The 27,015-nt window shown below is 35.3% G+C and overlaps 1 protein-coding gene across 8 annotated transcripts in view; it reads left to right on the forward strand.

Moving 5' to 3' along the window:
* The window catches only part of DLG2 (discs large MAGUK scaffold protein 2), a 2,103,224-nt gene that overhangs the window by 410,458 nt on the left and 1,665,751 nt on the right, over positions 1–27,015 (forward strand). For 7 of the 8 annotated variants that reach the window (XM_074400260.1, XM_074400268.1, XM_074400258.1 and 4 more), the window contains one exon: positions 2,759–2,854. In XM_074400260.1, coding sequence (XP_074256361.1) covers positions 2,759–2,854 — 96 coding nt within the window. Of the gene's footprint in view, positions 1–2,758; positions 2,855–25,573; positions 26,123–27,015 lie in introns of those variants that run through there. The other variant, XM_074400262.1, reaches the window with a different exon arrangement.

Genomic DNA, 27,015 nt, shown 5'->3' on the forward strand with positions numbered 1-27,015 from the left:
ACACACATATATATATATATATATATATATATATATATATATATACACACATATATATACACACATATATGTAGATATATACATACACAGATGGAAACACACATACACATATATGTATATATAAAGGGGAATTTATTAATATTAACTCATGTGATCACAAGGTCCTACAATAGGCCATCTGGAAGCTGAGGAGGAAGAAAAGCCACTCAGAGTCCCAAAACTGAAGAACTTGGAGTCTGATGTTTGAAGGCAGGAAGCATCCAGCATGGGATAAAGATGTAGGCTAGAAGGCTAGGCCAGTCTAGTCTTTCTATGTTTTTCTGCTGATCTTACATTCTAACTTTGCTGGCAGCTGATTAGATGGTACTCACCCAGATTAAGGATGAGTCTGCCTTTGCAAGCCAACTGATGCAAATGTTACTCTTTTTTGGCAACAACATCACAGAAACAGCCAGGACCAATAATTTTCATCCTTCAATTCAATCAAGTTGACACTCAGTATTAACTATCACAAAGAGATGCATAGATAGATGAACAAATGCACAAACAATGAATAAGGGCTCTGATCTGGCTAAGAGAAATGCCACGATACCAAGCTCAACTACCCCAGGACTCCGAAGTAGCCTCTGCCTGAGAAGCAGAGTCATTTACTTTGTGGTTAGTCTATGATGGTGGATGTATTGCCGTGATCATTGTGAAAATGGATCCAGGCAGCAATGGTGGCAGTGCAGGTGCAATCGTCATCTTGATTTCAGTGGGTCTCATCAGAAGGCACGTCCTTACTATGGACATCTACATGAGAAATACAGTCAGATTGATGGCCCTGATTTGTTTGGATAGTTCATGGGACCAGAGAGGACTGGCCCAAAGATGGGAGCACAAAGTAAAGAGCTCTATGTTTCTGTTACAGAGGCTACCTGGGTATCCCAAAGTGTTTGAGCCTGACACTGCTCTTCATTAGATGAGACATTTTCTGTGTTTGCTCGTCTATCTGTGCATCTGTTTTTCATCTAATTTGATCTTTATTTTTCATTCATTAAACAAGTATATATTTATCCTGGACGCTGAAAAATAGTAAGATATCCTGCTTGTCGTCTAACATACTCTAATGGGACAGATACATACATACAGACACGCACACATGAACACACACACACACACACACACACATGCATATGTAATTTATAATACAATATGTTAATTACAACGATGAGAGCATAGAAGAGAAGCATCTACAACAGACTAGAATCAGAGAAAACTTTTTACAGTGGTTGCAAATTTCTCTCCTTTCACAGCTGGGGCAGGTACATGTCTCGATGGCTATTACCTGAAAAGGAGTGGAAACTTCTGCTCACCCACTCCTTTCAGAGTCAATCTTAGAAACTGAGGCTGACTGGTAGGTTAGTGAGGAAGTCCTTTGACCCAGAGAAGAGTTGGCAAAAACGCTTTGAGAGCTGTCCTAGCTTTCAGCTGTTTCAGAAATCTCTCCTCATTAATGTGCATTAAGTGATGGATTGCTTTTTTTTTTTTTGAGACAGAGTCTTGCTCTGTTACCCAGGCTGGAGTGCAGTGGTGCAATCTTGGCTCACTGCAACCTCTGCCTCCTAGGTTCAAGTGAATCTCCTGCCTCGGCTACTCTAGTAGCTGGGATTATAGGTGTGTACTACCACAACCAGCTAATGTTTATATTTTTAGTAGAGATGGAGTTTCACCATGTTGGTCAGACTGGTCTCAAACTCCTGTCCTTAGATAATCCACCCTCCTTGGCTTCCTAAAGTGCTGAGATTATAGCCACTTGAGCCACTGTGCCTAGCCTGAAGTGAGAAATTCTTATTATGCAGTTGAACATTCACTGTGGTCAGCATGTTTACTACCCAGTTTCTACAGATGTTCCACAAATCACTTTTTTCATCCCAGAAGTCGCTGATCCTTCGTCTTCCAGAAAACCATGAATCTATCAGGATTCTATCCTTTCACTGTAAAGAACTGTAAGGAGTCTAAGATTGTGCCCTACTTGAAAGCTAAGAATTTAATCTGCCACAATTTCATAGATACTGCCAAAAGAATCATAGGACAGAGACTAAGGATTTAATTACTTTGCAGCAACAGCAGTAGATTTTCTTGTACCAATTTCTCAAGACCCAATTTCTAAAGTGCAGGCAAAGATGATCATGTGATACAATTATATACAATGGACCATTTTATAGGTTGTGTTCCCTCAGTTTAGGTAACATCTATTTTATAATGGTCAGTAAGCAGACCTTTTCTTTGAAAGTAGACATTATTTTTATCATCTAAAGCTATAGTTATACAAGATTCTTAAAAAGATAGTCCAAAGTAAAGGCAGTCAGTGACACTGATAGTTCTGAGAGCTCCAGTCTCTTCCATAGAGATTTCTACAAGTATGAGAACTTACATAAAGTGATATCAATCCTTTGTCTTCATCTTCCCATTAACCATGCTCAGCTTTAACCCGATCATCAATTTACTTTTGAATAGTCTGTGTTAAACACTCCCTGGTGGGGAGCTTTGAAATATAAAAATTTGCCTTTGAATAACTGTCCCATTTTATGTTTTCTCTTTGAGAGCAATATAAAAATGGGTTAGATAGTACATTTGTATGCTAAATTTGAAATAAGCAACGTCTAATAATATTTATTCAGGCCTTACATATTTTAATGTATATATTCAAAGTTTGAAAACAATGTACATTTCAGAAAATAAAAAGGAATATTGATTTTTTTAAACTTATTTTTAGCTTACAGATTGCAATGGACCAAAGGAAAATGCTTCATGTATTGAGCAAAATAAAGAAAATCAGTGTTTTGAAAATGAAACCGATGAGAAGACAACTGTAAGTATTACAGTGTTTTCTTGTTTACTAGGCTTAATGGGTAAGATTTGTCTTATATCTGTGGATAGTGCTAGTAATGTTTAAAAAAGAAAAGAAAAGAAAATGTGTAACCTAATTTCCAGCTTTGGTCTGGTCAGCATATTGAGTTTTCAGGCTTCTGAGCTGACACTGAATGTGTATCATTTTGAGTAGTTTTGTGGTTCATTTTGGGTTCTCTGTTTTAGTACAGTCTTAAAGTGCTGGTTATCACACATCATTTTGTAGGGTATTTCATTTTTCTTCTCTTGAAAAATACGTTTGTTTAACCTATAAGATGTTAACTCTTTGAGACAGCAATAAAATGCTAAGTATACTTCCAGGAAAGAAAGTCATCTAATTTGGCATTGAGACTTTTTTCCAAAAGAAGGGAGGGAGGGTGGACATCCATGCTGCATTCATGAATACTTAGAAGACAAATTTTTGAACTTCCTGACTGTTCACAAGGATATTTGTATTTTTGCTTCCTGAAAATGAAGTCATTAGTTTTAAGAGGGATACAAATATGCCAACCTTTCGGGCAGCTAAATTAAATAAATGCTGAAAAGTATATTAGAGAAACTTCTGTTTTCACCATTGGAGAGCATATTGCTAGCTTATGCTACTTAAACTCTAAAAGCTTCCATTTTCTCATCTTATAGGGTTCTTTTGAAATTTTAATGAGTTCCTGAATATGACCATGCTTAGTACTGCTTGGCAAATAGTAGCTATTCATTTTATTGAAATGAATTGCAAGTTTTGCATTTATCTTATTGAGTTGATATTTTTATTAACATCTGGGAAGTAAAAATATCAATGAAGACTTTAGACCTTTAATTATGAAGAAACACTTTATATTTAATATGATTTCTTTATTTTATTCCTTTTATTTCCTTTGAACAATTTAAAATAATTGGGAGTATTTTTTAGGGGTATATTCTGTATATAAATAAACCTAATAACACATGAAGTTTGGAGCTTTGATATTCCAGAGTCATAGTGAGAAACAATGAGGATTTTTAATCAGCTTATAGAGAAATGAGTAATCTCAAATAAATAATTGACAGGACTTGGTGACTAGGCAAATTGAGAGTTAGGTGGTATCAGAACAAAAATGGGGTTATTTGCAGGAAAGTTGACTAATAGAAGTAACTAATTCAACTATGACATCTTAAATTTGAAGTAGCATGGGAACACCTAAGAAAATACCTTGAGAGGAGATGGGGCATATTTGTTGAGAACTAAGTGTAATATCAAAAGTAGGATAGTGTGATAGAAGGGAATGAACAAAAGATTCAAAGTCAGAGAGGAGAATTTGTATATTGGCTGTATCACAAATTAGTCATTTGACGCCAGGCACATTAAATGACTTTTTATTGTGCCTGAAATGAGATAAAATGACATAACACCTATTATGGCTATACTATAGGAATTTAAAGAAGATGAAATAGGATAGTTATATATGAAAAGATTGGTAGGTAAATGCTCTGGATAATGCATGCATTTGGAGAAATGAGTAGAGCACTAAATGCCTCTTAGGAATATTTTGTTTTAGATACCATTTTAATTGTTTGATACTTTATTTTTTTTTTTTCAGCAAAAAACAGAGTCTAGCCAATTAGAACTGGCTAACTAAGGGTTTAAGTAAATACCATGCAAATACCACAATAGATGGGGCTGAAAGTTAGGTTTCTTTCAGCAAGAACAGAGAGGTAACAAGGTAGAAACATATTTGACTGTAGGGCACATATCAGACTGAGAAGGAAGAATTGCATTAAGAGTAAGTCATAACTGGAAACATAGGTGTTGGGAAATTATTTTTTTATACTTACTGTTTGAGTGTCCTTGGGCAAGTCACTTAGACTATCTGTGTGCCTCATTATCCTAATCTAAGCCCTCATCTAAAGTGAGAGACTAATTAGCTATTAACAATTTATGGGGCCGGGTGCAGTGGCTCACTCCTGTAATCCCAGCATTTTGGGAAGCCAAGGTAGGTAGATCACTTGAGGCCAGGAGTTCAAGACCAACCTAGCCAACATGGTGAAACCCCATCTCTACAAAAAATATAAAAATTAGGCAGGTGTTGTGGCATTTGCCTGTAATCCCAGCAACCTGGGAGGCTGAGGCAGGAGAATAACTTGAACCTGGGAGGCAGAGGTTGCAGTAAGCCAAGATCATGCTACTTCACTCCAGCATGGGTGACAGAGCAAGACTCCATCTCAAAAAAATTAAATAAATAAAAGTGAAAATAAAATAAGTAAATAAAATAACTTATGGTTCCTTTCCATTATAATACATTTAGGATACTTTGATAGAATAGAAAAATTATGTATTTTAGAGAATTTCAGCTTTGCTCTTAATTATTTTCAGGCTGTAATGTATATTTATCCTCTGTTAAATAGCTGCACCTTCTAATTAATGATTTTGTAGCTCAGCTCTATTTTTCTGGTAACTGTTCTGATACTTAGAAGGAAACTTCTTTTTCTGAATGCCACTCATCTTTGGGAAAGAAGGTTTTTTATGCTTGTTTGATGGAATGAGAGCAGAATTAGAATCCCCTTGTGTCTATATATTTATGTGAAGTGCTGTCCATAATCCTTATTTTAAAAGTGATAGTTCTGAGACACTAAATAGCCAAATCAATTTTGGAAAATAAGAACAAATTTAGAAGCCTCACACATCCTGATTTCAAAGCTTACTACAAAGCAACAGTAATCAAGATTGTGTGGTACTGGCATAAAGACATAGATACATTGGTATAGATAGATTGATCAATGAAACAGAATGTAGACCCTAGAAATAGACCCTTGCATACATGGCCAAATTATTTTAAATAATGGAGCTGGGACTACCAGTGGGGAAAGGGCAGTTTGTTTGTTAAATGGTGGTGGGAAACTGGATATCTACATGCAAAAGTGTAAAATTGGGTATTTATACCATATAAAAAAATTAACTCAAAATGAATTGAAGATATAAATAAGACTTTAAACTCTATAACTCCTACAGAAAATATAAGATTTAAACTATAAAACTATCAGAAAAATGTCAGGACACATTTAATTAGGCAACAATTTCTTGAATATGACACCAGAAGCACAGACAACTGAAAGCAAAAATAAACAAATTGTACTGCATCAAACTTAAAGTCTTCTGTGCATCAAAGAAAACAATCACCAGAGTGAAAAGACAACCAATGGAACTGGAGAAAGCATTTGCAAATCATATATATGTGAAGGGTTATATCCAGAATATAAAAAGAACTTCTACAACTCAACAACAAATAAGAAGTAACACAATTAAAAATGAACAAAAGACTTGAATAGATATTTCTGCAAAGAAAATATACAAATGGCCAACTCACCTATGAATAATGTTTACCACCACCAATCATAAGGGAAATGCCAATCGAAACCACAATGAAATATCGTCTCACACCCATTAGGATGCCTGCCATCAAAAGAACAAAAAATAATGTGTTGAAAAAGATGTGGAGAAACTGAAAGGCTTGTACACTGTTGGTGGGAATTTAGAATGATGCCACCATTATGGAAAATAGTATAAAGGTTCCTGAAAACATTAAAAATCTAATTACCATATGATCCAACAATTTCACCTCTGGGTAAATATCCAAAAGAACTCAAAGCAGGATCTTGAAAAAATATTTACACAGCCATATACATCACAGCCTTATTTGCAATAGCCAAGAGGAAGCAACCCAAATGTCCAGTAACAGATAAATGGATAAAGAAAATGTTATATATAGACAAACACACAGCCACTCACACCCACACCCCCCTGCCCCCACATTATGTAGCCTTAGGAACAAAAGGAAATTCTATCATATGCTGCAACATGAATGGACCTTGAGGACATTATGCTAAGCAAAATAAGCCAGTCAAAAAATGGGGAAGGAGGGGAATTAGTGTTTACTGGGTATGTAGTTCCAGTTTTTCAAGATGAAAAACTCATCTAGGTAGCTGTTACACAACAATGTAATATACTTAACACTGTTGAACTCTACACTTAAAAATGGTCAGTATTATAAATTTAAGGTTATGTGGTTCTTTTTACAATACAATAATAATTTAAAAAGTGATGTTTTTGAGTTAATTTTCCCAGAGGACCAAGTTTGAAAATATTATAGAATCAGGAATAAAGGTAATTTTAATGGCAATACAGAGCGGTGACTCTCCTTAGTTTTTAATTATTTTTATTGTCACTCTGCTAAAAGGGATGCTTTTAACAGCTAGAAAGCCTCAAGTTATAGGATATTTACCATCTCCAAGGGTAGCTCATTCTATTTGGTCAAGTTTGACCATTGTTAAGTCTGATTATATATGTGTGTGTATATATATATATGTATATATATATATATTCACATATATATATGAGTGTATATATATATGTATATATATATATAGAGAGAGAGCGAGAGAGAGCTTTATTCAACTGATAAATTGAATATTAATGTATTTGTTTACTGTCTAAAGCAAGACAAACACTACAGAAATGATATTATATTAATTTAATACCTATGTATTTAGGATTCTGATTTTTATACTTGCTTGAAGATAATAAAGTATATTCTGTTCAGATACAGAGCACTTAGGACCAAACATTGAAGTTTATGGTATTTACTACCTGGATCAATGAATTCAATAATTTTCAAACTGCAGAAAACCATTATAACAAAGATGGGATAGGAATTGGCATTAGATAGTAACAATTCATCCTGGTTCATATAGAATATTGACCATAGTGAAATAAGAGATGACACAAACAGTGGAAATACTTTCCATCCTCATGGATAGGAAGAATCGATACCATGCAAGTGGCCATGCTGCCCAAATCACTTTATAGATTCAGTGCTATTCCCATCAAAATACTATTGACATTCTTCACAGAATTAGAAAAAAACTAGTTTAAATTTCATATGGAACCAAAAAAGAGACCGTATAGCCAACACAATCCTAAGCAAAAAGAACAAAGCTGGAGGCATTATGTTACTTGACTTCAAACTATATTACAAGGCTACAGTTACCAAAAGGGCATGATATTGGTAGCAAAAGAGACATATAGACAAAGGGAACAGAACAGAGACCTCAGAATTAACACCACACATCTAAAGCCATCGGATCTTCAGCAAACCAGGCAAAAACAAGCAATGGGGAAAGTATTCCCTATTTAATAAAGGGTGATGGGAAAACTGGCTAAGCCACATGCAGAAAACTGAAACTGGATCCCTTCCTTACACCTTATAAAAACATTAACTCAAGATGGATTAAATACTTAGACATAAAACCTGAAAGCATAGAAACCTTGGAAAAAACCTAGGCAATACCATTCAAGATATAGGCATGGGCAAAGACTTCATGATGGAAATGTCAAAAGCAATAGCAACAAAAGCCAAAATTGACAAATGGAATCTAATTAAACTACAGAGCTTCTGCACAGCAAAGGAAACTACCATCAGGGCAAACAAGGAACCTAGAGAATGGGAGAAAATTTTTGCAATCTATTCATCTGACAAAGGTCTAATATTCAGAATCTATAAGGAACTTAAAGAAATTTGTAAGAAACAGCCCCATTAAAAAATGGGCAAAGGACATGAACACTTTTCAAAAGACAACGTTTATGTGGCCAAGAAACATATGAATAAAAGCCCAACATCACTGATGATTAGAGAAATGCAAATTTCTCTAGTGATCAGAATGGTGATTATTAAAAAGCAAGAAAAAATAGATGTTGGTGAGGCTGTGGAGAAATAGGAATGCTTTTATACTGATGATGGGAATGTAAATTAGTTCAACCACTGTGGAAAACAATATGGCAATTCCTCAAGGATATAGAACCAGAAATACCATTTGACCCAGAAATCCCATTACTGGATGTATACCCGAAGGAATATAAATCATTCTGTTATAAAGACACATGCACATGTATGTTTGTTGCAGCACTATTTACAATAGCAAAGACATGGAACCAACTCAAATGCCCATCAGTAACAGACTGGATAAAGAAAATGTGGTAGATATGCACCATGGAATACTGTGCAGCCATAGAAACAAATGAGATCATGCCTTTTGCAGAGACAAAGATGATGCCAGAAGCCATCATCCTCAGCTAACTAACACAGGAACAGAAAACTAAACATCATATGTCCTCACTCTTAAGTAGGAGTAGAACAATGAAAACACATGGACACAGAAAGGGGAACAAGGTACACTGGCACCAGAAGGGAGGCAGAGCATTAGGACAATAGCTAATGCATGTGAAACTTAAGACCTATATGACAGGTTGGTGGATACAGCAACCTGTGGCACATGCATACCTAAGTAACAAACCTGCATGTTCTGCATTTGTATCCCAGAACTTAAAGTAAAATAAAAGAATATTCACTGTACTGGTTCATCAACTTGATAGCTATGTAACTTGGGGTAAGTCAATTTTTCTGAATCTGAGTTTCCTTACCTGTAAAATTATACTTAATTTACTGCTTATGAATACTTAATGATGTTATACACATGAAAATACATAATGACTGGTAAATGAAAAATTAATGGTTATTTGCAAGTCATATATTTGATAAGGGCTTAATATCCAAAATTTATAAATCATTTATGCAACTCACTAGTGGATAAAACTCATTAAAACATGGGCAAAAGACTTGGGTGGATATTTCTTCAAAGAAGACAAAGAAATGTCCAACAGGTACATTAAAAAGAGGCTAAACATTATTAATCATCACAGAAATGCAAATCCAAACTACAGGGAGAAGCCGCCTCACACTCCTTAGGATAGCTTTTATCAAAAAGTCATTGGTAGAAAGGAGGCAGAGCAATATGGCTGAATAGAACACACCAGTGATTATACCCCTGCAGGAGCACCAAATTGAATAACTATCCATGCAAAAAAGCATCTTCATAAGAATCAAAGATTAGGTGAGTGATCACAGCAGCTGGCTTAAATACCGTATCAAGGAAGGAGGCACTAAAGAAGGTAGGAAAACAGTTTTGCATTGCCTATACCACCCTTCCCCCATCCCATGGCATTATATGCAGAGAGAGAATCTATGTGTTTGTAGGAGAAAAAGTGAATTGATTGTGAGACTTTGCATTGGAACTTAATTCTGCTCTCTCATAGCAGAATACAACACAGGGAAAAATTCCACCAGTGTCGAGAGATAGAGCATTTGGACCAGCCCTGTCAAAGAGGAATTCTCCACCCTACTAGTAGGAACCCAAGTTTAGAGTAACTCCACCATTGTCTGACTTAAAAAGCCTAGTGTCATAGATAAATTTGAATGTCAGTCAGGTCTCAAGGTCTGCAGTCCTTGAGTAAGTCCTGGGACTGCTCTGGGCTTGCAGCCAGTAGACTGGGGATACATGAAATCCAGTGAGATACTAGTTGTCACAGCCAGGGGAGTGTTTGTGTTACCCCTTCCTAATTCCAGGCAGTTCAGCTTGGGAGAGACTCCTTACACTTTGGGAAAGCAGAATAAAAGGAACGAGGACTTCATCTTCCAACTTGACTGCCAGCTCAGCCACAGTAAAATAAAGGCCATGCTGATTCCTGAAACCTTTAATTCCAGGCCTTAGCTCCTGGATGGCATTTCTAGACCTACCCTGGGCTAGAAGGAAACCTGCTTCCCTGACTGGAAGGACCCATTCCTGACTGAATATGCCACCTACTGACTAAAGAGCCTTTGGGTATTCAATAAACAGCAGCAGCAGCCAGGAATTATTAGCCATGGACCTTGGATAAAACCCAAGTAGTGTGATGCCTTTAGGTATTATCTAGCCTAATAGATAATGGCACAAGGACTCCCACGGCTACCTCCCCTGGCTGTGGTAGCCATGGGAGTCCTTGTGCCACCCCTCCTCCAACTCTAGCAAGCTCAGGAGAGAGAGAGAAAAAAAAAAAAAAGAGAGAGAGAGAGAGACTGACTGACTTGTGTTTGGGGAAAGTGAGAAGTGAGGGAAGAAAAAGAGTGACTGCTACCTGGTAATCCAGGGTCCAGGGAATTACCCAGATCTTACTCAACCCTACTAAGGTGATGCCTCTTGGAGTCTACAAATAAAAGAATATTCACCATACTAGACCATCAAGAACCAGAAATCAAGAATTACAACATTACTAGTTTATTAGTTCTGGGACATCCCCCAGAGCTAATATGGCTTCAATGACCAAAGACTTAGATCACAACAATCGATTCCATTTGAATACCTGAAAAGCCTTCTTGAGAAGGATAGGTACAAACAAGCTGAGACTGCCAGCTTAGAATAAATACCTAACTTTTAAATAGTCAGATATTAACAAACATCCATAAGCATCAAGAACATCCAGGAAAACATGATCTCACGAAACAAACTAAATAAGTTACCAGTAACCAATCCTTGGGTGGTGGAAATATATGAACTTTCAGAAAGAGAATTCTAAATAGCTGTTTTGAGAAAGCTCAATGAATGTCAACATAACACAGAGGAGGGATTCAGGATCTTATCACAGAATTTAACAAACAGATTGAAATATCTTTTTAAATAATCAAGCAGAATTCCTCAGCTGAAAAATTCAAGTATCAGAGTAAAAAACGCGTTCCAATCTCTGAGAGGTAGAATTGATCAAGCAGAAGAAATGTTAGTGAGATTGAAAACAGGCTATATAAAAATGTACAGTCATGGTGGGGAAAAGAAAAAAATAATAAAATGAAGAAAAATTATGGGATCTAGAAAATAGTCTCAAAAGGGAAAATGTAAAATTTATTAACCTTGAGGAGAGGGTAAAGAGAGAGATGTGGTAAGAAGGTTTATTTAAAGAAATAATAACAGAGAAATTTCCAAACCTAGAAAAAATATTAGTATTTAGGTATAAGAAGTTCATAGAAAATCAAGCAGATTTAACACACGTAAGACTACCTGAACACATTTAATAATCAAATTCCCAAAGGCCAAGGATAAAGAACGGATTCTAAAAGCAGCAAGAGAAAAGAAACAAGTAACGTGTCAAATACGTTTGACAACAGACTTCCCAGTGGAAACCTGACAGGCCAGGATAGAGGGGCTTGACATATTAAAGGGCTGGAAAAAAAACCCAAAAAACACATCATTTATTCTAGACTAGCATATCCAGTGAAAATAGCCTTCAAACATGAAGAAAAAATAAAAACTTTACCAGTCAAATAAAAGCTGAGGGATTTTTAAAAATTTATTTATTATACTTTAAATTCTGGGTACATGTGTAGATCCGGCAGGTTTGTTACATAGGTATGCATGTACCATGGTAGTGGTTTGCTGCATCTGTTGCCCCATCATCTACATTAGTTATTTCTCCGAATGCTATCCCTCTGCAATCCCCCTATCCCCTGCTATTCCTCCTGTAGCCCCCCACCCCACAGGCCCCAGTGTGTGATGTTTCTTTCCATGTGTCTGTGTGTTCTCATTGTTCAACACCCACTTATGAGTGAACACATGTGGTGTTTGGTTTTCTGTTTCTGTGTCAGTTTGCTGAGAATGATGGTTTTGGGTTTCATCCATGTCCCTGCAAAGGACATGAACTCTCCTTTTTTATGACTGCATAGTATTCCATGGTGTATATATGTCACATTTTCTTTATCTAGTCTATCATTGATGGACATTTGGGTTAGTTCCAAGTCTTTGCTCTTGTGAACAGTGCCTCAGTATACACATGCGTGCATATATGTTTATAATAGAATGACTTATAATTCTTTGGGTATATATCCAGTAATGGGATTGCTGGGTCATATGGCATTTCTATTTCTAGATCCTTGAGCAATCACCACACTGTCTTCCACAAAGTTTGAATTAGTTTACATTCCCACCAACAGTGTAAAAGCATTCTTCATCAACAGTGGACTTGTCCTAAGAGCAATGTTAAGGGAGTTATTCAATCTAAAGGAAAAGATCATTAACAAACAATAAGAAATCATCTGAAGGTACAAAACTCACTGGTAATAGCAAATACTTAGACAAATCCAGAATACTTCAACACTGTAATTGTGGTTTGCAAACCACTTATACCTTGAATAGGAAGACTAAAAGGCAAACCTATCAAAAATAATAACTACAAAATATATATATTTTATATATTCAATTGCATTTTAGGTTTTGGGGTACATGTGAAGAACATGCAAGATTGTTGCATAGGTACATACATGGCAATATGGTTTGCTGCCTTCCTCCTCATCACCTATATCTGGCATTTCTCCCCATGTTATTCCTCCCCAACTCCTCATCCCCTGCTGTCACTCCCCTATTCTCCCCACCAAACCCCAGTGTGTGATGCTCCTCTCCCTCTGTCCATGTGTTCTCATTGTTCAACAACCACCTATGAGTGTGAACATGTGGTGTTTGATTTTCTGTTCTGACATCAGTTTGCTGAGAATGATAGTTTCCAGGTTCATCCATGTTCCTATAAAGAACACAAACTCATAGTTTTTTATGGTTGCATAGTATTTCATGGTGTATATGTGCCACATTTTCCCTGTACAGTCTATCATTGATGGACATTTGGGTTGTTTCCAAGTCTTTGCTATTGTAAACAGTGCTGCAATGAACATTCGTGTGCATGTGTCCTTATAATAGAAAGATTTATAATCCTTTGGATATATATCCAGTAATGGGATTGCTGGGTCAAATGGAATTTCCATTTCTAGGTCCTTGAGGAATCGCCACACTGTCTTCCACAATGGTTGAACTAATTTACACTACCACCAACAGTGTAAAAGTATTCCTATTTCTCCACATCCTCTCCAGCATCTGTTGTCTCTAGATTTTTTAATGATTGCCATTCTAACTGGCATGAGATGGTGTTTCAATGTAGTTTTGATTTGCATTTCTCTCATGACCAGTGATGATGAGCATTTTTTCATGTTTGTTGCCTCATATATGTCTTCTTTTGTAAAGTGTCTGTTCTTATCCTTTGCCCACTTTTGAATGGGTTTGTTTTTTTCTTGTAAATCTGTTTTAGTTCTTGGTAGATTCTGGATATTAGCCCTTTGTCAGATGGGTAGATTGCAAAAATTTTTTCCCATTCTGTTGGTTGCCAGTTCACTCTAATGATTTTTTCTTTTGCTGTGCAGAAGCTCTGGAGTTTAATTAGGTCCCATTTGTCTATAGAAACAACTGAAAGTTAAAGAACAGGGAGGATAAAGTGTGGAGATTTTTAAAAGTTTTCTCTTTGCTTCTTCGTTGTTTTTGAAATCAGAGTTAGATTGTCTTTAGTTTAAAATTATTTTTACATAATATTATTTGTAAGCTTCATGTTAACCTCAAATCAAAAAACCCACAACAGATACACAAAAAAGCAAAAGCAAGAAATTAGAACATACTATCAAAGAAATTCACTTTTACATAAAGGAAGATAGGAATTAAGGAGGGAAGAGAGGACCACAAAGCAACAAGAAAACAAAGAACAAAATGGGAGGAGTAAGTTCTTACCTATCAATAATAACATTCTAAATAGAGTAAACTTTTCATTAAGAAATATAAAGTGGCTGCACTGATTTAAAGAAAATCACAACAACCAGGACCCAATTATATGCTGCCTACAAAATCCACTTCACCTATAGAGTGAAATTAAAGGGATGGAAAATGATATTCTGTATGAGTGTAAACTAAGAAAGAGCAGGAATAGCTATACTATGTCAGAATAAATTCTAAGGCAGAAACTATAAAAAGAGACAAAGAGGGACATTATATAATGACAAAAGGGTCCATTTGGCAAGAAGATATAATAATTATACATATATATATATGCACCCAACACTGGAGCACCCATTTATATATAGCAAATGTTATTAAGGCTGAAGAGAAAGAAAGACCCCAATACAATACTAGCTAGAGAGCTCAACACCCAATTTTCAGCATTGAACAAATCATCCAGACAGAAAATCAACAAAGAAAGATCAGACTTAATCTGCCCTGTCAACCAAATGGGCCTAATAGATATTACAGAACATTTTAACCAAAAGCTGCACAATATATATTATTCCTGTCAGCACATGGGTCTTTCTCAAGGATAGACCATATGTTAAGCTATGAAATGAGTCTTAACACATTCAAAACATTAAAATGATATTAAATATTTTTTCTGACCACAATAGAATAAAACTAAAAATCAATAACAAGAGGAACTTTGAAACTATACAAACACATAGAAATTAAATAATATGCTCCTGAAGTGAAAAGGGAAGCACAACCTACTTAAATCTATGGGTTATAGCAATATCAATTCTAAGATGGGAGTATACCAATAAGCACCAGTATTAAAAAGTAGAGAAACTTCAAATAAATAACCTAATGATGCATCATAAAGAACTGGAAAATCAAAAGCAAAACACATCAAAATTAGTAGAAGTAAAGAAATAAACATCAGAGCAGAAATAGATGAAATTAAAATAAAGAACTTGAAATATTAGGGAAATGAAAAGGTTGGTGTTTTGAAAAGATAAAATCAACAAACTTGTAGCCATACTGAGAATAAAAGAGAGAAGACACCCCAAAATAAAATCAGATGAAAAATGTGACATTACAACTCATATCACAGAAAAATTCAAAGGATTATTAGAGACTATGATGAACACTATATCAGTGAATTGGAAGACATAGAATAAACAGATAAATTTCTAGACACATACAACCTACCAAGATTGAATCATGAAGAAATCTGAAACCAGAATAGACCAATAACAAGTAAGAAGATAGAAGTCATAATTAAAAGTCTCCCATCACAAAAAAAGTCAAGACCTAATGACTTCACTGCTGAATTCTACAAATATTTAAAGAACTAATACCAATCCTACTTAAACTATTTGAAAAAAATCTATGAGGAACGAATACTTCCAAACTCGTTTCATGAGGCTAGTATTACCACAATGCCAAAACTGGAGAAAGACACATCAAAAAATAAAACTATAGGCAAATATCTCCGATGAACATAGATGCAAAATTCCTCAGCAAAATACTCACAAACCAAATTCGACAACAAATTAAAAGGATCATTCATCAAGACCAAGTGGGATTCATTCAGGGATGCATAGATGTCTCAACCTGCAGAAATCAATCAATGCAATACATCATATTGACAGAATGAAGGATAAAAACATATCATTTCATTTGATGCTGAAAAACATTCAGTAAAATTCAATATCTTTTCATGATAAAAACGGTGAAAAATATGGCATAGAAAGAACATATGTCAACAAAGTAAGAGCCATGTATGACACAGTCCCAGCTAGTACCGTACTGAAGGGGAAAAACTAAAAGTCTTTTATTTAAGATATATAACAAGACAAGGATGCCCATTTTTACCACTGTTATTCAATATAGCACTGGAAGCCCTACCTAGAGTAGTTAAATGAGGTAAAATAAAGGACATTCAAATTGGAATGAAAGAAGTCAAATTATTCTTGTTCATAGCTGATACAATCTTCTATTTATAAAAATCTAAAAATTCTACCAAAAAACTATACTAATAGAACTGAAGAATAAAGTCAATACAATTGCAGGACATAAAATCAACGTACAAAAAGCAGAACCAAGAAAAAAAATCCCATTTACAATAACTGCAAATAAAATAATAAACCTAGAAATAAATTTAATCACAGACGTAAATGATCTCTTCAATGAAACTTATAAAACATTAGGAAAAGAAATTGAAGAGGGCACAAAAAAATGGGAAGTAATTCTGTGTTAATTTCTGGCAAAATTAATATTAAAATGTCCATACTACTCAAAGCAATCTACGTGGTCAGTGACATCCCTATCAAAATACCAATGACATTCTTCAAATAAATAACAAAGTAATCCTAAAATTTGCATGGAATCACTATAGACCCAGAATAGCCAAAACTGTCATGGGCAAAAATAACAAAGCTGGGGGAATTACATTACCTGACTTTACATTATACAATAGAGCTATAGTAACCAAACCAGTATAGTACTGGCATAAAAACAGACACATAGACTAATGGAACAGAATAGAGAACCTGGAAATAAATCCACACATCCACCATGAATTGAATTTTGACAAAAATGTCAAGAACATATAATGAGAAAAGGACAGTCTCTTTAATAAATGGTGCCAGGAAAACTGGATATCCATGTGCAGAAAAATGAAACTACAACCCTATGTCTTACCATATACAAAATAAAAATGGATTAAAGATTTAAATCTGAGACCTGAAACTATGAAACTATTAAAAGAAAACACTGAGGAAACTCTCTGGAACATTGATCCGGGCAAAAATTTCTTGAGTAATACCTCAAAGGTGCAGGCAACCAAATCAAAAATAGAAAAATCACATCACATCAAGCTAAAAAGCTCTCCATAGCAAAGGAAATAATCAGCAAATGAGGAGACAAATTACAGAATGGGGGAAAGTATTTTCATCTGACATGAGATTAATAACCCTAATATATGGGGAGCTCAAACAACTCAATGGGAAAGAAAGTCAATCTGATTTTAAAATGGGCAAAGGATCTGAACAGAGGTTTCTAAAAAGAAGACATGTAAATAGCCAATAGATATGTGAAAAATACTCAACATCATTAATCATCAAGAAATGCAAACCAAAACTATAGTGGGATATCATCTCATCCCAGTTAAAATGGTTTTTATCCAAAAGACAGGCAATAATGAATTCTGTTGAGGATGTGGAGAAAGGGAAACCCTCATACACTGTTTGTGGGAATATAAATTAGTATATCCACTATGGAGAGGAGTATGGAGGTTCCACGAAAAATTAAAAATAGAAAGTACCATATGATTGAGCAATCCCACTGCTGTCCAAAAGAAAAGAAATCAGTGTATTGAAGAGATGCCTGTACTCCCATATTTATTGTTTGTTCACAATAGCCAAGATTTGGAGTCAAAGTGTCTATCAACTGATGAATAGGCAAAGAAAATGTGGTACACATTGGAATATTATTCATCCACAAAAAAGAATGAAATGCTGTCATTTGCAACAACATGAATGGACCTTGAAAGAAAGAAAGAAAACCTGGCATGGAAAGACAAATTTCACATGTTCTCACACATATGAGAACTAAACATTAAAACAGTTGAACTCCTGGAGGAAAAGAGTATAATGATGGCTGTCTGAGGCTGGGAAGTGTAGCAGCAATGGAGGAAAAAAGTGGAGATGATTAATTTGTATAAAAATATAGTTAGATGAATGAATAAGAGTATTTGATAACACAACAGGGTGACTATAGCTAACAATCATTATTGTATATATCAAAAAACTAAGGGTAGAATTGAAATGTGTCTAAAACATTCTTGTATTAGTCATTCTTCAGGTGATGGATATCCCAGTTACCTGGCTGTGATCATTAAACATTGTATGCTTGTACCAGAATATCACATGTACCCTATGAACATCTACAACTATCATGTACCCGTAATACTTTTTTAAAAAAGAAATATTACAAATGCATATTTTCTACAAAAATTATTCTCTGCATACCTTTATTTTGGGAGTGTCATATAAATTATCTATTTGAAAAAAAGTCAAAAGATGACAAATATTGGTGACGATCTGGAGAAATGGGATCTCTGTACACTGTTGGTGGGAATTTAGATTGGTATAACCATTATGGAAAACAGTATGGAAGTTCCAGAAGAAATTGAAGATAGAACATCATACAACCCAACAATTCCTTTTCTGGGCATATACATAAAGGAAATGAAGTCACAACCTTGGAAAGATATTTGTACTACTATGATCTTTGCAGCATTATTCACAGTAGTCAAGATAGAGAAATAAGTGTTTGTCAGTGGATGAATGGATAAAGAAATTGTGGTATCCATATAAAATGGAATAGTATTCAACTCTAAAAAAGAATGAGATCCTTCCATTTGCCATTACATTGATGAGCCTGGAGGACATGATGCTAAGTGAAGTAAGCCAGATGCAGAAAGAAAAATATTGCATAATCTCACATGTATGTGTAATATAGTATGTATGTATATGTGTGTATGCATATGTACATATTCATATGCAAAATAAAAATTTAAATACACATACACATAGAATAAAACAGTGGTTACTGATTTGGGAGGAATGAGGAGATTTAGGTTAGAGGATACAAAGTAGCAGATATGTAGTATGAGCAAGTCTAGATAGCTAAGGTACAACATGAGGACTGTAGGTAATAACATTGTATTTTATATGGGATTCCTGCTAAATAAGTCGATTTTAGCTGTTCTTGACACAAAGAAAAATGGGTAACTATCTAGGAAGTGATAAATATGTTAATTTGCTGCACTATAATAATCTTTGTACTATGTTTATGTATCTCACAACATGATGTTATATTCCTTAATTATTCACAATATAATTTATTTCAAAATAAATTAATTTTGAATCAGAAAACTATTGTTTGTGTGTTTGTAAATATTATTATTAGTGTAAGTCACATCCTTAGAAATTATGTTGAAGATCTTGCATTGCAAATTTCATGTTGGACTACTGATACTAGCCACATGCTTTAAAAGAGTTTCCATATGATGGATTTCATTCATTCACTAAAAAATCTTTATTAGCATCTGTTATGTTCAAAACACTGGTGATACAGCCGTAGACAAAATAGATAAGGTTCCTGCTCTCACTGATAAACTTCATATAGGGGAGGTAGTAAGAGATGAATAGAGAAGGTAATTTTAGATAGTGATAATCATATGGAGGAAGTAAACTGGGATGATATAATGGAGAACAATGGAAAAGATTTTAATTTAGTTAGGAGAAATCAGTTTGGGAAGGTCTTGCTAACATGGTAACATCTGAGCAGAGACTTGAATGATGAGAGGGAGCCAGCTATGTGCAAATTCAGGGAAAGACAGTTTCTGAAAGATGGAACAACAAATTCAAGGCCCTGAGGAAGAATTAGAGTGAAACACCATAATTGAGGAACAGATAACAGGTTAGCATGCTTGGGGTATGTATTAGTTTTCATGCTGTTGATAAAGACATACCCAAGACTGGGAAGAACAAAAGGTTTAATTGGACTTATAGTTCCACATGGCTGGGGAGGCCTCAGAATCATGGCAGGAGGCAAAAGGCACTTCTTACATCTTTGCAGCATGAGAAAATGAGGAAGAAGCAAAAACAGAAACCCCTGATAAATCAATCAGATCATGTGAGATTTATTCCATAACACGAGAATAGCATGGGAAAGGCTGGTACCCATGATTCAATTACACCTCCCCAAACCCCATCCCACCCACAATACATGGGAATTCTGGGAGATACAATTCAAGTTGAGATTTGGGTGGAGATACAGCCAAACCATATCAGGGTATAAGAAGGTAGAGTATGGTCTCGATCTCTTGACCTCGTGATCCACCTGTCTGAGCCGAGATCGCGCCATTGCACTCCAGCCTGGGTAACAAGAGCGAAACTCCATCTCAAAAAAAAAAAAAAAAAAAAAAAAAAAAAAAAAAAAGAAGGTAGAGTATGAGAATGGCATTTAGCAATACTGCCGAGGTTATTTATATTAACTTGAAAGCAAAATTTTATTTCTGACCATACAGCTTTTTAGATTGTGGCTTGCACACAATTATTTGGATTTCTGGAATCCATTCAACTCACAGCATTGTAGAATAGTAGGAAAAATTGAGCCTCTTAAGAAATGTAGTTAATTTTCAGCAGTTTATATAAATTTTGATTTGTTAGTGAAACAATTTTAATTGAATGTTTACATCATTTATAGCCTGCCACTTATATAAAATTTCATAGGTTCTTTAGATTTTGATGATGAAAATAACTGAAAGAGCTGCATGTCTGTCATTTTTGTTCTAACTCAACATGTGTACAATTGATATAAAATTTAGGTTTATACAATTGAATATCATGATTAAAAGATGAGTTAAAAGTAAAAATGTATTTCTGTAGCAATTATTGATTCACTCAAAATTTTTCTTGTTTAGTTTTTATATTTTTTTGCAAAGATATATGTTTAACTTGAAGAGAATACATAGACTCCTGCTTTTCATGAATTATTTTCAGGATCCAGTACTGTCCTGATTTTTTTAATGATAGAAACTCTCTGAAAAATTCAGTCTTTTTTCAGTTGATCCTAATTTCTTACTTACCTCTGGAGAGTTTGGAAATGAGGGCAGGCATTTTGCCATGACCTGCCTGCAGTCTCTTTATTTTATTAAGCTAACAAGCTTTGCGGAAGTCATTTGTGTGCCTGCTGTTCTGGGTATATAGTGAACAGATAGGCAGGGATAGGAGGCCAGGTGGGTGGATTTCTTGTTATTTCCTTTGGACTTAATCTCTCTGATGTGGAGTCCATTCCTTCTGGGATTATTCCCAAGGCCTTTAGAAGCTATGAAAGGCCTCAAGTAGGAGCCCAGAGATGAATGTACCTTTTTAGGAGGATCACAGGTTGTTTATAATTCATCTGCATAGAGTCCAGGCTACCTTTGGCTAAGGAAAAGGCCTTTGAATCTGTTTGTGCCACACTCTCAGGTTGGACCCAGAGGGACAGAAATGACTTCAGGATTTGCGGTGTGATGAGATGGATGGAAAGAACATAGAGTGCCCTCTAGGTTGGAGTCACCTAGGTTTTATGTCACTTAGGGCAGTCATAGAACCTCAGGCAGCCTCAATTTCCTTAACTATAAAATAGGGGTTACAATTATTTCCTAAAGGGTATTATGACTATGAGATAATAGTTACTAAGTATTTACCACAGTACTTCAAAAAATAGCCACTTGATAAATTAGTTATATTAACAAAAATGCTTATGTTTATTATTGTTTTTTAACATAATAGCAAGTACCTAGTTTCAGTAGCATCCTATAGTTTTAGCACTTCAGCTAGAAACTGTTCTTCTCCATTATAGATAAGACTGTTCTAAATCATACCTTCTTACATCAGACTGGATTTGCCAATGAAAATATTTGCATTTGCAAATACCTTCAGCTACGTGGACCAGTATATTTATTTTAAAATTTCTATGTATGCACATAAATATATGTGTATATATTATACTTACTCTGTAATGTGCATATATGATTCTAATATGAATAAGGGATCATAGGTGTAAATCAGTTTTTAAAAACTTTCAAAAAATAAATAGCATAACTGAAGCTCTGATTATTCTATCATTCCGTTAATATTTATTTTGTGCCTCTTAAGTGCCAGTACCATACTAGGTAGCAGAGATACACCCTTAAAGCTGCCCTCAAGGGGCTAGATTCTAGAATAGACACAGAAGGGATTTTACTTCTAGAGATTTTTTTTTTCTCTGTTGGAAACAAAATGAAAGTAATGCATTTAAGTGGTTAAGGTACAGGTTTAGTGCAAGTAATTTACAAGAGATTTTTATGATATTAAACTTTCAATTATAGGTTTACAAAGAATGAATATATTTCTAGTTTGATATCATTAACCTCAAGGAATATCAAGTAAAGCAGTTGCAGGCTGAGGCTTCTTATCTTGCCAAACACCTCTTGTGAAAATCACAGGCCCAACTGAGCCGCTATGTCTGTAAAAAAAAAAAAAAAAAAAAAGCTTCATGTCGATACATTGTTAATTATAAAAACAGCATAATGTTTCCCTTGAGGCAAAGGAGTGAATTATCTTCTATCATCTTTGTAACTGAGGAAAATCAATGGAAGGTAAGGTGTACACAAAATAGAAATCCCAAATGAGTCTACACTTTAAAATGCTGTGTACTTACTTATGTCTAAACATACATACTTTATCCAGTTAATCACTTGAGGTGAATACAAACAAATGAATATATAACATACATGCTGTATATGCATTTACAGTTTACTCGTACACAACATTATATGAGCAATGCTCTTTTATTCTCAAGTAGAGATTGCATGTTCAGTTTGTAAAATGCTTGCTCTGAAGTACTTTTATTGGATATGTTTATTAAGCTGATTTTATAACAGTGTAACATATTGCTGATTCATTCCTTTTTCAAATAGAGTAGAGTGTATGAAATTCTCTTTTCTCTTAACTTCTAGTTAACTGCTATGGATCTTTCTAAACTTAGCTCAAGGCTCCTCTCCAGAACGCTTTCCCTCACCTTTCCGTTCTGTGTTAAATGTCTCTATTTTGTGGATGTAAAAGACCCCCAAATACTTTTTGTACAGTACTATAGTTTTTTATTCTCTTGTGGGAAGGGATTTTGCTAGCTTTTCCTTACCTTGTGTTTCCACATAAGTAAATTCTCAAGTACATTTGTTGAATGAATGAGACAATAGTTTAGGCAATGGAAATAAAGAGTTAAAACTATCTTTTAGGAGTGCACTTTAGAGGGTGATGTAGACATTAATCAGATCATCACATAATGACTGTTCAACAAATATGTGTCAGATGGACGACTTAGGGATTGCCTAAGGTGTTCTAGGATCTATGCTAGAAGAAAAGACAAGTTGTCTTTTATTTCTGCAAGTCTCCATAGTTTACAAAGTGCTTTCATCTGTGATCTGCCAGAGTTAGGAGACTAATCAGGATCTCTCTGCTAATTTTCCTTCTCTCTACAAAGATGGAATGAAGTTCTGAAGGTGTCATCTAGCAGAAAAACTTATGAAAATATTCATCTTTTTTTTTTTTTTTTTTTGAGACGGAGTTTCGCTCTTGTTACCCAGGCTCTGGAGTGCAATGGCGCGGTCTCGGCTCACCGCAACCTCCAACTCCTGGGTTCAGGCTATTCTCCTGCCTCAGCCTCCTGAGTAGCTGTGATTACAGGCACACGCCACCATGCCCAACTACTTTTTGTATTTTTAGTAGAGTTGGGGTTTCACCTTGCTGACCAGGATTGTCTTGATCTCTTGACCTTGTGATCCACCCACCTCGGCCTCCCAAAGCGCTGGGATTACAGGCTTGAGCCACTGCGCCCGGCTGAAAGTATTCATCTTATTCTGCTCTCCAATTTATTTACTTCCTCTAACTCCTGATTGTCTCATTCTGATTATTTCTATGACTAACAAAGACCTGGACTTGAAATTAAGAGACATGATCTTTAACGTTGGCCATGAAAGTTACCAGGTTTTTGGGAGGTCATTTCAATTTCTCAAGCCTGTGAGATTGTTACAAGTGTTTTGTCAACTTCGAAGTGTTACAGGGACACAAAGCCTAATTATTTTGAACATGAATATGACAATAAGTCTCAATTACATATTAGATGTTTTACTTGTTTCAGGGAAACACACTGGTACCTGGGAATGCTCAAAGATAAAATGTTTTAAATACTCCAAGATAAGCTTAGGAAGTATTGGGTTAAAATAATTATTGTGATGATGTAGCAAATGAGGGTGACTAGACAAAGTGATGTTTCCTTGACTTTTCAAATTACTGAACCATAAGATAGAGTTACCTGATGGAATGGATCAGAACATGGTTCTATTCATGGTGTTTAACTTGAAAATTATTTGAAGTTTATTACACCAGTAGGATAACAGTTAAGAGGAAATTATATTTTTTTTAACTACGAATAATTTTTGGAGCCACTTTTGAAGGCTGTTATATCAAATTGAACTTTAGGAGCTTCTATTTTCATTTTTTTTCTCTGAACACATATTTGATTTGCTATGAACTTAAAGTCTTTATAAACAGGGCTCTGATTTGGGTAAAATAATCACACGTCAGTTTCTGAGACATTCATTTACTTAGCAATCAGGAGGTTATTGGAATATTGAAGTTAGAACCTGAATAATTCATGAAAGGTAGAAGAGTCTTATATATTCTTTCTTCCCCCCAAATTATTTATCATGGAAAGTATACTTTTTATGAAAAAAGAGAGGGTGGTGGTTGGCAGTAGAGTGGAAAATGGTCCTGCCAGTCTCTTGAGGACCTAAAGTGTATGGGTCCCTAGACATTTATTTTTGATATTTCAGTGGTCCAATTGACTATATGTTTTCTTCCTAGTGAAAGTGCATCATTGATTTTCCATTTTTATTCATCAGACAGTACTTTCCATTCTGTCATTCACTCTCTTTCACTTTCCCTCTTTCTCCCTTCCTGCTCCCTCTCCTCTTTGAGCTCCTGTGTCTTTCTGCCTGTTTCAGTGTGTGATTGCCTATGTGTCTAAGATGATGGAAAAGAAGGAATATGATTATCCAGAGTGATGCTTGTCAAGCACCTCAAAGGCAGTCTATATAGGAGCAGCTTTACTAGAAGAAAGGGAGGGATTTGGGGGAGGGGACAGTGTTAATCATTTGGCTGTTAGAATGCTGCAGAAGGGAACACAAAGCTCTGCCCACGTAATAAGTGCCTGCAGACAGCAAGTGAGAAGGGAAAAGTTTGGGAAGGAGCTCATTTTTTCAGAATGTAGAACTTTTATAAACACTTTAGAACCTCCACCCTCCCCAATTTCATCATATACTTATTTGTTTGAATGTTCGGGTTGTTTGTGTATTTACATATGTCATGGACCACACACATAGGTAAACACAAAAAAGGATTAACGAACATTTTTCTAAGTTAAACTTCCAAATCTTCAGTTTCTTTATATCACTGGCTCGGTTTTCCATATCCAGCTGTTAGTCATTTGTAAGAAGCTGCCCTTGTAATTACAAGTGAGTTGAGATGTGATGTATGCAGCACCACATGCACCTTAGCTTTTCAGTCATATCTTTCGAGTCATTTAGACTCCCAGCAATCATGCTCATAATAAATAGCATTTTATTACCCAAAGCCGTTATTCTGGCACTGGAACGACAGCCGTTTGGTAGATGGGACGGGTAGTTTTCTGTGTTGCTCAGTGTTGTTAGTAAGAAAGGAAAGCAACAAAGAAGGGAGTTTAGCAAAGGAAATCTTAAGGGTACACTGAAGCAGCAGATCAGAATTCAGAAACAAGAGCAAGAGCTGAAATGTGATTCTCTGGTGCTTGGTGTTACACTCATCGCTACGATAGAACTGTGCGGGGCACTCACAGGAGCCTTGTTCTGATCAAGGAATCCGCTAAAAGACCATGCAGCCACGGAGCCCAGCAAGCCACCGCGAAGTTTTGCCGGAGCTGATTTCTAGGGGATTTTCTGGTGCCTAGGAGAATCCTGCTTGCCTTGAGCTGTATGGAGGAGGGCTCGAGTTTCCCATGAGGGGCCCCCTTGGAAAAGCCGTCTTGTACAGAATCCAAGCTCTGCTTCTCTCTGTGTGCAATTTCCAAAAGGCTTTTCTCACCTTTGCTGATTTGCTGGTGTGAATTCCATGCACTGAGTCCTGTGTAGGGATCCAGGATGGATTGCCTGTGCATTGTCACCACAAAGGTAGGATAGGAAACAGGGCTGTTGTGTGCAGCATTTTTCTATTATTATTCTGGTCCCGTAATTAAACAGTTCTAGTAGGTACTGCCAGTGCATGAGAGAAAATGATTAGTATAATTTACTTTGCTGGGCATTTCGTTCCCTGAGGGTCTGGGGGGTTCTGTCTTTATGTGATGTTAACTTCTTAAAGTGATATTGCATGTTTGTGCAAATGGAAGGAGAATTTGCCTGTTTTTTTTTTTTTTTTTTTTTTTTTTATGGCAGGATTTGCTTTTGCATCTATTTATAGCTCATCATAGAAATATCTATAGTAGTAGTATAGCACATACACATCAGTTTAACATAACATATCAGGGCAGTCTTTCTGAGTGTGATAATTAGCTTTTCATTTAAAAACCATGTTTTCTGTTTTTAAAGAAGCCAATCAGCTTTACTGTGACTTGACATATTGCCTCTGATTGGAGAATTCTGATATTCTGCATTTTAGTGATTTATTTTAAAGGAAAAAAAAATCTCAAGGCCCTGAGTTAAAACAAACACAATATTTAATATTTAGCTAATTCTCTCTATTTTAATTAGAAACAAATGCAATATTTGCATTATTGGAAATATAAATAAAAGTGGGAATGAAATAAAATCAATAGGCAAGTTTTTTTATGTATTAATTTTACAGAAAACAGTGAAAATTTTCAAAGGCATTTTATTCTGTCATCAGTTCTAAAAATGTATTTAACTTTCATAATCACTGATTATTTGAATAGATACTTCTAATATTTTCGGGAAAAATCTAATTATAAGACATTTACACGTTAGTTCTCTTTTCATTTTGCATGTAAGTGTACCGTGAGTTAATTTGAATCCTTTTTGTATCTCACATTGATTAGATGCCCATTAAC

This window comes from Saimiri boliviensis, chromosome 6 (genome assembly GCF_048565385.1).
Source record: "Saimiri boliviensis isolate mSaiBol1 chromosome 6, mSaiBol1.pri, whole genome shotgun sequence".
Taxonomy (NCBI): domain Eukaryota; kingdom Metazoa; phylum Chordata; class Mammalia; order Primates; family Cebidae; genus Saimiri; species Saimiri boliviensis.